Consider the following 12,437-nt stretch of genomic DNA (forward strand, 5'->3'; position numbering starts at 1 on the left):
TGCATTAAAATATTTGGATCAGTTCATGCTTTCTATATCATCCATATTGTTCATTATCCTTATATATCAATCCAGAGAAAGCTATTAAATATTTTAAATTTTAAATTAAACCAAAATTTGCAAATATTTGTAGTTGATATGGAAACTATAATTTTTAAACCAAAATCTAAACAATATAAACAAAATGTTTAATTATTAACTAAAAAATCATTCAATTTTCCTTTTTTGGAGTGGGAGGGGGTGGAGTGTGAGTTGGAGAGTGGTAGCATTAATTATTTTTGAGTGTCCTTTAATCCAGATAGAAATCTGGCAACCCTACGGTAGCATTTCTTTGAAGGAAACCTAAATTCTGTTAGGCACTATTAGGTAGTAAAGGTTCTATTTCAGCAAGCATTTCACTTTCCTTACATAACATATTGTGAAGGCAGCAAGCACTACTTTGAAAAAGTGGTGCTTGCTACCTTCACAATATGTTATGCAGCAAGCCCCACTTTGAAAAAGTGGTGCTTGCTGATACTTGTTTAGGGCTGTATCTCTAAAGGTCTACAAAATACTCCATTGAGCAGTTAGAAAGCCAAAAGCATTTTTTCCTCCTCTTCTAGCTCTGGACAATCAATAATTGAAAATCTTCTTAGCATTAGTTGAGGCATATCAGGCAAGAAAGCAAGCTTATATAGCATCAGCCATAAAAAAAAAAAAAAAAAATTCACCACCTCTTCCCAATTAACCCATCCAGTCACTCCAGATGTTTGTCTAGTAGAGCCTTAAATTTATTTAGGCTATCAACTTCCACAACCACAGATGGAAGTTTGTTCCATCAATCAACTACCTGCTGGCTAAAGGCACATTTCTGCACATCTGTTCTACAACTGTCTTATCTCAGTTTGAATCTATACCCCCCTCAGGTTCATAATCTGAGCAAATGAAAGAATCCCATCAGCATTGAGCCTGCTAAAACCATTCAAGGCCTTATACACCTTAATCAGATTGCCTCACAGGTGTCTAGTCTCCAGATACTGCAACTTGACGAACCTAAGCCATTCTTCATAAGAGCACCCCGTTTGTTCCTTTCACCAATTTTGTTACCCTTCTTTGTACTCATTCTATCAATTCTATCCTTAATAAAATGAGGCCTGCAGACCTGTATGCAGTACTGAAGGTGTGGCCTGACCATTGCTTATAAAAAGGGATAATCACCTCCTTGTCCTTGCTAGCAAAATTCCTATATATCATTGACAAGATTCCATGACCTGCTCTGGCAGCCTATCTGCACTGCTTAGAGAACTTCATATCTGACTGCACAATTATCCCCAAGTCTTGTTCATTCTCCACTTCCCTGAGTTTAGTACCACAGAGTTGGTATGTTTCTCTTGGGTTACTGCTACCCATATGCAGTACTTTGCATTTGTCAATGTTAAATTTCAGTTGCCACTTCTCAGCCCATCTGCCTAATTTTACTAAATCCTGTTCCAGTGGCATACTGTTTTTACTGTCAATGACAACACTGGTAACCTTTGCATCATCTGCAAACTTGGACATTAAGCCTGATATACCTTCATCTATATCATTGACAAATACACAAAACAAAAATGGGCACAGCAATGAACCTTGGGGGGGGACTCCACTAATAACATTAGCCCATAAAGAGTCCATTGATTAGTACTCTCTGTCGTCTCTCACTCAACCATCCCTTTATCCATTGTAGCAACTTGCCCTTAATGCCATACCACTCCAATTTGTACAGCAACTTCTTATGTGTAACAGTATCAAAAGCTTTCCTGAAATCCAAGTATATGATATCAAAATTATTTTTTGCATCCAGTTCCTTTGTGACCACATCATAGTATCCAATCATATTAGTTAGCATCCTGTGTCTGAACTATTACTGTAGTCTTCTCTAGATGATTCTGCAATGCTTCTTTAACCAGTGACTCCATTATAATAAGGGTCTATAATAAGTTGGATCACCCTTTGAACTGCCTTTTTTGAACTGGGGATACATTTGCACATCTCCAGTTCATGTGTACCCCCCCCCTGAATCTAAGGATGCTCTCGTAATTATGGCTGTTTTGTTTACTTCTCGCACTGCCTCCTTCAATATAACTGGATAGATTCCATCCACCCCCAGGTGACTTTTTTTATCTTTCACTTCAACAATTTCTCCTCCTCTTTGCTCTCTGTTATTACAAAATCATTTAGCTCCCTGTTAGAGTTTAGTGAACTTCTGTCCTCCCCTTCCTTATAGAATTCTTCATGGACTTAATCTTTGAGGCTACTAGGCTTTTCATACCAACTAAGAAATACTGTTCAAGGTTGGCCTAAATGGATGTGAGATGAATTACTGAGGCTCATGATAGAAAAGAAAAATGCATGGGATGCATATAAATTATCAGGTGACACAAAAGCCTGTGGCAGATATAAGCTAGTCTGTAATCAAGTCACAAAGGAGGTTAGACAGGCGAAGGCAGATTATGAGAAATATTAGGAAAAGGATGCAAAGAAAAACAGCAAAGCGTTCTTTTACTTATATCAACTCTAGAAGAAAAGGAATGAATCAGATTGGTCCACTTAGCATAGATGTTTGACTATTGATGATCATGCTCAGGTAGCTGATAAACTGAATGAGGATTTTGTATCTACAATCACACAAGAGGATTTATTCATGGAAGGGAATGCAGAAGCTAATCAAACTATAATAGGGAGCTAAATGATTTTAGTAATAACTGAGAGCAAAGTAGAGCAGAAATTGTTGAAGTTAAATATAAGGAAGGCACATGGGGTGGATGGAATCTATCCAGTTATATTAAAGGAGGCAGCAAAGGAAGTAAGAAAACCTTAGCCATAATTATGAGACCTTCCTTAGACTCAGGGGAGGTCCCCATGGACTGGAGTTGTGAAAATGTATCCCCATTTCACAAAATGGTTCAAAAGGTGACACAACTTGTGTAACTTGTGTTCAGGGGAAAATAAGGGAGTCACTTGTTAAAGAAGCATTGAAGGATCATCTAGACAAGATTGCAGTAGTGGATAAGACACAGCATGGGCTTGTAAAGGGAGGTCTTGTCTGGATACTGCGATGTCGTCACAAAGGAACTGCGTAAAAAATAATTTTGATATCATATACTTGGATTTCAGGAAAGCTTTTGATACTGTTACACATGGAAGTCTGCTGTGGAAATTGGAGCGGTATGTCATTAAGGGCAAGTTGCTACAATGGATAAAGGAAATAGGAGGTTTAGTGGGCAGCGACAGAGAGTGGTGATCAATGGACACTGCTCTTTGTAGACTAATGTTATTAGTGGAGTTCATCAGGATTTCGTGCTGAGCGTATTGTTGTTTTGTATATTCATCAATGATATTGATGAAGGTATATCAGGCTTGTTATCCAAGTTTACTGATGATACAAAGGTTGGCAAGGTTGTTAATGACAGTATGCTACTGCAACTGGATCTAGATAAGTTGTCACAAATTGGCTGAGAAGTGGCAACTGAAGTTTAACATTGACAAATGCAAAGTACTACATATGGGTTGCTGTAACCCAAGAGAAATGTACCAACTGTGTGGTACTACACTCAGGGAAGTGGAGAGTGAAAAAAGGTCTCGGGGTAATTGTGCAGTCAGATATGAAGTTTGCTGAGTAGTGCAGATGGGCTGCCAGAGCAGGTCATAGAATCTTGTCAATGATAAATAGGAATTTTTCTAGCACCTACAAGGAGGTGGTTATCCCATTGTAAAAGGCAATGGTCAGGCCACACCTTAAATACTGTATACAGGTCTGGAAGCATCATTTTAGGAACTATGTAGAGTTTCTTTAATGATTACGAAGAAAGGCAACAAGTTTGGTGTGGGGAACAGAGGTGCTCTTACCAAGATTGGTTTAAGTTTTGCAAATTGCAGCACCTGGAGACTAGGTACATGCGGTGAGATAAGGCTTTGAATGGGTTCAGCAAGCTAAATGCTAATGGGATTCTTCCTATTGCTCAGATTAAGAACCTGAGGGGTCATAGATTCAAATTGGGGAAAATCAGTTGTAGAATAGGTGTGCGGAAATTTGCCTTTAGCCGGCGAGTAGTTGATTGCTGGAACAGACTTCCATCTCTTGTTTTGGAAGTTGGTAGCTTAAATAAATTTAAGGCTGAGCTGGACAAGCATTTGGAGTGAATAAAAGGGACGAAATTTTATTTTTTTTTTTTTTTTGGCTGATGCTGCATAAGCCAAATCGTATGCCTCTGCTAATATTAATTCCTGATGTGTGAATGTAAATGCAAAGTAGTCATTCAGTCTGTCAGTTTTTTGAGCAGGATCATCTACATTCGAACCATCGATATCAAATGGACCAATCTGATTCATCCCCTTCCTTATAGAGTTTAGATAAGTAAAGAAGTTTTTGTTGTTTTTCTTTGCATCCTTTGCCAAGATTTCTTGTAATCAGCCTCTTCTTGCCTAACCTCCTACATGACTTGATTACAAACTAGCTTATATCTGCCCTAGGCTTCTGTGTCGTCTGATAATTTATATTCATCCCATGTATTTTTCTTCTATGCCATGAGTCTCGTTAGTTCATCTGACATCCATTTAGGCCTAAATCTTGAACAGTATTTCTTAGTTGATATGAAAAGCCTGGTAGCTTCCAAGATTAATTACTTGAATGCTTCCCATTTACAATTTACTGTTGGTAACATTATCAGTTGGTCCCTCTGTATACATTTATCCCATTATTAGTTGGTCCCACTGTATTAGGATGTCATCTTCTTCCAAATGATGTCAACTATAGGGCTGAAGCAAGTATATTTTTAATGGAAAATGCTTCATCTCCTACAATAAAATGTGGCTGTGGCATACCATTTTCAAATAAGGAAGTGGCAGCAGCAATATCAGGTTGTGATTGGACTTGTTTTTTTTATCCAAGTTCGAGTTTGAAAAAACACTTCCATTACTATTTCTGCAATATGAACCCACATCAGTTGCACTAACTTTATATTCAGGATTTACATTCAAGTGCACAATACAATGAATTCCTTTATAATTTTAAAAGGTTGAGCCTTTTAAAATTATAAGGGAATTTTGAATATTTATGTTTTTCCTCTATGTTTGCAATGCAGTTTGTGAAATTCCGTAGTTCCTTATATTTAGCTGCCGACTTTTTCCAAAGCTCTTTGCCTGGTTCTGGCTTTGTAATGGGTCCCAACTTATGCCAAGCATCACACACATCAATCAATATTTTTTAAACTGTACTGAAACCTAACTGAAAACTAAAGCCTTTCTGAATCTGAAGAAGTGGATGAACAGGAAATTTGCTTGAGCTTTTCGCACAGAACAACACATATGTAATGTGACATGATAATAATGTGTCTCCTATGGCCGATTTCACAGTTTTCACTAAACAGTGAAATCACATAAATTCGCATAACATGATAATAGTGTGTTTCTACCTTTACTCTCAAATTTGTCCTATTTCTCTGATCAGTCTTGTATGCTGACAGGTTCACAGCACTCTGAATATAAACAACACACATGTGTTTTTTATTTTTGTTATATATTATTATTATTTTTTTTTATTTTTTGGTACAGATCACAATTTCTCATTTGTGACAGTTACAACAATCTGCAATTACAGTGTTATTAAATTTTTTTTATTTTTTTTTCTATGAACTTGTATTTAGAGTGCACATTTATGACAATTAATTTGGACATTCTCATATATTCACTCACCCACTCATACACCTGTGACAGCACTCTGAGTGTGAATGCACAGCAGCAAAAGAGGCTTAAAAAAGCTTGGGGAATATTTGGTTGTTATCCCACCACAGATAATCTAATTGCCTTCTAACATGCATGCATTAGAGCACGTTATATTAGACAGAACAAATCTTGGATTCACTATGATCACATCTTCCATTGCCCAGGTAGTGACACCTAAGCTCATCTGGGACAAAGTCCAGAAAATGAAAGGCAGATAACATTGCACTTCATATTGATCCTAGAACCTAATGGAAGTTCTAGGAAGTTCTGAGCAATTGCAGACCCAACTCTAAAACATCCTACCTCCGTACTGAGTTTCTGGCCCAAACAAAAAGCTGAAAAGTAGCATTTGAAGTTGTGTTCAAATAATTGAACATAACTTCCAGCCTTTCACAGAAAGGGAAATGAAAGTGGCACTATCTCTAGCATAGGTGAGTACCATTTGGCCAGATAATATCCATTATGAGATGATCAAACATTTTTCATATGAAAATCTATGGATTGGCTGCTCTGTCTGTACAACAGAATCTATCTAACATAACACCACGCAAGTACATAGTCATGAAGAATAAATATATATGGCAGCAACTAATTTCTGAACATATGGATTCACCTGCAATGAACAATATTGTCTTGTGATCCTCCAAGGAAAGAGAGTAATCAGTTTGGAAGCAAAACTTTAGATATTTAAATTTTTTATTCAAAAACAGCATAGTGGAATAATGTAATTCTCTGTAAATTGATCCTGGGAGTTTGTTCTGACAGAAAATATAGGATGTGAGCACTAAAGAAAATGTATCAATTTTTACAACTCTAGTCTACCAATTGATTTTCCAGTGACTCTGCCATACACAACAAGAACTTGTTTTTATTGACTAACCTCTCAATTTCAGCGTCTCCATATTTTTTCACTTGAACTGTTATATTTGCAGAGGCATTTGTCTATCAGTTGTGTATATGTATTGATGTAATTTGGAAAAATTGAAAGAAATGAATGACCTTCTAGCAAAATTGCTGTCCAGTGGTGAACCTTGTGTTCACCCCTGGGTTTTAACACAAGGTTTAAACTTGTGTTAAACTGATAAATAAATAAACCTCTTTGTGGATGCTCTTCTACATCAAAAAACAATGAAATTATCACAAAAGTTTAAAATTCTTGAAAAATGATAGACAAATAACTGTTGTTGTGATTGCTCGTGAGGTTGGATCTGTCTGTAGGCTCAGTATGCATAATCCTGATGAAACATTTAGGGATTCATTGCATATGTGCAAAGTTCCATACTTGCTGTCAGATGATCAATTGGACTGTGGGAAAACCATTGCAGGTGATTTGTTGAAAAAATCTATGCAAGATTCAAGCCGCCTGAGAGGTGGTTACTAGGGATGAGAGTTTGGCATTTGCCTGTGAGACCAAGGTGGAATTATCCTAATGGTACGCAAAAATGTCCCCGTGGCCCAAGAAGTCTCGTGCAACAAAATCCAACATCGAAGTCATGCTGATAATTTTTTTAACAATTAGGGTGTAGTGCACTCTGAATTTGTGATTAGAGGGAGAAACATTATTTCTGCTTACTACATTGAGGTTTTGACCTATTTCCATGAGAATGTGAGGCAAAGATGACCTCGTATATGGAAGGATGGCTGGATCTTGCATCGTGAAAATGCATAGTCACACAGCAATGGCGTGTGGAGGGGGGGGATCTCCATCATGCAGCAACCTCCCTACTCTCCCTCGACCTTGCACCATCTGACTTCTGGCTTTTCCCTAAACTCAAAATGGGGCTTTAGAATTGTCATTCGACTACAGTGAATAACATCAAAGAAAATGCTGAAGCAGTCCTACATTTGCTAAAAGAATGAGATTTTAAAGAATTTTTCAAAGCTTAGGAGTGTGTGTGTGTGCGCGTGTGTGTGTGTGCGCGCGCACGCTTGCGTGTCAGCGTGCATGCAGAATGAAGGTACTTTGAAGGTGATTAGATTAGTAAGCCCAACTGTTCACTCAGTGAATGTTTTGAATGTACCTCATATATGATGTTATAATAATAATTTTTATTATTCTGTATATATTATAATCATTTTTATTTTATTTTATTATTTTTTTAAAGGTCAATTTTTTGTAAGCTGAGTTTCCTTTCACCACCTGTTTAAATATGATGCTGAATTTTTCTGATACCATCAGATAATGTGTAAACAATGAGCACTACATTGAAATGCTCACTGTTTGAAATGTTATTATTTTATTAAACTCATCTATAAGAGTTAATGATTATCATATAATTATTATTGAATTTTATCTTCTTATCATCTTATAGGGTTCTTCACTTATTGATTCTAAAGACTCAAAGCAAGAAGATGAACCTGCTGCTGATAATAAAATGGTGCTCTGCTCTGCAACAGATGATTATGTTCTTTCTCAAGTAAGGTCGTGAATTTTTTTTTTTACTAGACAAGTAAGGCAGATGATTCATTATTCTATTTAAGATAAACAAATTCTTGTAATATCAATTGATTTATTTAGTATATGTCATAGCTGAATATATGTTATTTTGCCAAAAAGTAACTGGACTTACATGTTTCCAAGAATCTATTACTGATTCAATATTTAATTATGTGTTGCAACTTTTGGCCTTAATTTCATACTCTTTCCTTGTTGTTAGATGCCATTCTTTTATTCTGGGCCATTTATTTTTCAATAATTTAGTAGCTGAAATCAGTAACTTGACTCAACTCTTCCAGCAGGCAGTTCAGCTACTGTTGTAAGTGTGTTAGCTTAGCCCAGGCATGACATTGCAGTGTTATACCAAAAGTGGGGTTTGGGTTGAAGCTCTGGGCAGGCCAGTGAAGCTTTTGTATGCCCATATCTTCAAACTAAGTCACTACAAGCTATAGATGACATTGTTTCTTTGTCATGCATTGCTGCCACAGTGTAGGAATTGCTTAGAATGTTAATCTATCTCATGGCATTCATTATTCCAGGCTTTATAAATCCTCTAAGGCAGTGTTTCCCAAACTTTTTTAGTCACGGAACACTTTATTTGCGGAACACTTACGAAACACAAGTTTAGCGGGAGCCAAATAACTGTTTTCTAATATTTTATTACATACAACACACTGTGCATCAGGAGCATCTTTATTTCCAATGCATGTAAAGCTGAAATTCAAATAACTGTCATCATACTTTCATTTTGGTCTTTGATTAGTTGGTTCCTGGGCCGACCGGGCTAGCCGAGTGGGTAAAGTACCTGCCCGGCAACCCAAAGGTTGCGGGTTCAATTCCCGCCTCGGGCTTGGATCAAAGTACTGCAAAAACCTTGGGAGGTGCAATATGGCCACAGAAGCCGATGCGCCAACAACTACCAAATCAAAAAAAAAAAAAAAAAAAAAAAAAAAAGTTGGTTCCTGTTTTTTCACTTTGGATTTTTGGGGAACAAAAGGCTGCAGTTGTTCATCCTCACTTTGAAGTGTGTTTGTTTTCATCGACCACAGTTGCAATACTAGAAATACTTGCTTTTCATTTTAAAGTTCCTTTTTTCAACCACAAATCTATGGTCATTTATTTTAATAATAATATTTTGAAATGCCAATAATTATCAAAACAAATTTATGCAAGGAAGTGACTTTAGTTATGATATCAGATCGCTTCCCCCTCTCCTTCAACCCATATATACGTTGCTGATGCGCCAATAAAACTCAACCAAACAAACAAACAAACCCATATATACTCCTGGCAAAATCGCAGACAATGGCATATTAGATTGCTATATTTTCGTAGATGTCATTATCTCTAAGCATACTGTACTTTATGCAAAAGCCTGCCAAAATAAAATCTTCTGCGGTCTATTTGATTATTAGTCTATGCCAGTATATTAAAAGTAGGAAAAAAAAAGTTAAAAATTATAATGATACAAAAGTGGTGTATGCTACAAATATGTAAAATTTTGATCCAACCACAAATAGTTAAGTTTAGCACCTTAAATAAACTTTGCAGTTTAGATGACACACTTTGGTAAATAATGTTCTCTGGATATCTACAGCCATTTGATCAGAAAAGTCATGTACAATCCAATTCCGTGAACTCCTGGTTGACAGTATTCAACAAGAACTGACAGGATCTACGTACTGCTCTTCTGAGTACCTACAAGTCCCTTTCCATCAGTGTCTGCAGAGTATATGAATGGTTCCTTGCTGTAATAGCACTATATTTTCATTTGGTGATTATGTCAAGGGACAAGGTATTCTTGTATTGATTGCGGCCTCCAGGGTTACCCCTATATACCGCTGTAGCATCTGTAGGTTATTTATAGCCGGCAAGTGTGTGTAAGTGTGTGTGTGTGTAAGTATATATGTGTGTTGTGATGGTTGTTGTTTGCCGGCCCTGGAGTCTTAGCAGCTGGGAGGCAGGGAGCAAGCTACCTGCGTCCCGACTCCCGTCCCTAGCCACGTGGAGGCGCTCCAGGAACTATCTAAATTACACTTAGTGGGATTCCAACAAGTGGAATCCCGGTTATAGTAAATAATGAATAGGGAGGATAAAGTAGGAGAAAAGAAAGTAGAAGAAGAAATGAGAGCAAAACACTCTCTCAGGAAAAGAAGAAACAGGAAAGAGGAAAACACTAGTTGGAAAATCTAACAAGCGAGAGAGCTTGAAGAGGTAAAATTTTGAAGCCTGAAGGCTTGTACATTTGAAAGAAAGATTCCCCAAGCCGGGAAGGAAGCCCAACTTGCACCGACAAGGGGAAAAAGAAAAGTCTCAAGGAAAGAACATAGGTAATGTACAAGTGGCTATTAGATAGCCACTTAAAAAAAAAGAATAAATTAAGATAAATAATAAATACTTATGTCACCGATATGAAACATAGCAGTAAACATATTAACAAATTACACTGCATAAGCAGAGAGTAAAATATACAATATTTACAAAGTAATTAAAATCTTGGCTGAAAATTAGTCAACCAAGAAATTAACAGAAATAGTCATCCAGAAGAAATGTAGAAACATATATACAAAACACAAGGAGACAAACAGAACTCACCCAAGGCAAATATATGCCAAAGGCAAAACCAATAAATACTGTACAAATAAATTAGTTAACCGAATCAAAAGCAATTCTAAATTTAAATCTAAGTATAACAGATCAAAATAATAAGTTAAGTATTAAACAATAATTAATTAATATGCAGAGAAGATGTCTCTGCACAAGTAATCTAATCTATAAACATATGTACATAACCAGCAAGTGCAAAGCTGCTACCACAAGCTGCGAAAAACAAAACTTGTTTCAAATAACAAGACACGTAGAATTAACAATAATGCATAGGTAAGCATTAAAAAAAAAAAAAAAAAAAGGATGTCAATTGCCAACAAAGCAATTGGATCTGAGAGGGCGGGGAGAGGTCCATCCCACCCCTCAGAACCAAAACCCATTTACAACAAAAAATGCTAGACTAAGAACTATATGGTACTAGCAAAAACCCAACTGATTGCAGCTGCAATCAGGCAGGAAAGAAAAATACAACAAATAATCAGCCCCGCAGGAAAACAAAATTAAATCAAAACACAAGCAGCAAGAAAAGCAGCCAGCAGTAAGACAGGCTAGAGAGGAAAATCATCTCACTCAACCAGAACAGCCAACTGAAGGTTGGATCTGAGGGAGCAGGGAGAGGTCCATCCCACTCCTCAGAGCCAAACAGACGACGCAAGAAGAGAAAAACTGTCTCTTCAACATAATGAGCTAACTACACAAGTAATGTACAATATAAACATTTAAGATTAACTGCTGATTTAAAACACAATAAAATCAGTTACTCTCAATTCTGAGAGCAAACAACAAATCAAACAAAAGCACCATGATATTAACAAGATAATTACAGTATTTACAAAATACATACAATTTAACACAGAAAATCATTTCAGGCAACCCGGACAGAGTTCGAAGTGGGAGAGGGGAGGTCCATCTCTCCCACTCGGCCAGGCAAAAACCTGAAACAAGTCTCCAGAAAAAGACGCAAAAACTCTGCGTCCAAAACACAAGACAATTTAGGCAAGGAAGAAAATCCTCTCGAAAAAAAAAAAAAAAATCAATACAGTAATATATATAAATATTAAGAACAAATAACAAAATCAAGGGTTATTCCTTGATAAAGCCGCTCTTCTCCGGAAGACACAATTAGCAAAAGAAGAGAAGGCAGAAAGAGAGTCCGCCGACCCAACCAGGTGCCAAAAATCATCTAAATTATATACATTTGTACAGATAGACAATTGTTGTCTTAAATCCACATATAAATTACAATGTAGGACAATATGTTCAACCATCTCCTCAGAGCCACAAGAGCAGAGAGGAGAGGGGACGAGTCCAAATCTATATAAACGAGAATTAATTCCATGTCCCGTGATTAAGAAAGTGGGAAATAACCCAAGTTGAAGCCAGTTAAAGTTTTTATCTTTAATAAAAACACGAGGAAAGAAAGCGTATGTGATTCTGCCGAGAGAGGAATCATCCCAAGAGTGTTGCCACTCTTCCAAAGCAAGATTGGAAAGTCTGGCCAGATCAACATTTGTAGAGTTCTCATAATTATTAGCAAAATCTCCCACCGAGGCAGGAGAGAGAGATTTCCTATGGTAAGACAAGAAATGCAATATAATTTCCAGGTAGATAGGGAGACGACCATTAATAACAAGCAGGGCATCAGTAGAAA

General features: G+C 36.9%; 1 protein-coding gene across 5 annotated transcripts in view; it reads left to right on the top strand.

The window, feature by feature from the left end:
• LOC150080216 (histone-lysine N-methyltransferase 2C-like) overlaps positions 1–12,437 on the top strand; it is a 1,301,638-nt gene that overhangs the window by 330,252 nt on the left and 958,949 nt on the right. For all 5 annotated transcript variants that reach the window (XM_090381514.1, XM_090381519.1, XM_090381517.1 and 2 more), the window contains exon 19: positions 8,055–8,159. In XM_090381514.1, the coding sequence (XP_090237640.1) occupies positions 8,055–8,159 (105 nt within the window). The remainder of the gene's footprint in view (positions 1–8,054; positions 8,160–12,437) is intronic.

This window comes from Mastigoproctus giganteus, chromosome 9 (genome assembly GCF_048544385.1).
Source record: "Mastigoproctus giganteus isolate SK-2022 chromosome 9, ASM4854438v1, whole genome shotgun sequence".
NCBI lineage: Eukaryota > Metazoa > Arthropoda > Arachnida > Uropygi > Thelyphonidae > Mastigoproctus > Mastigoproctus giganteus.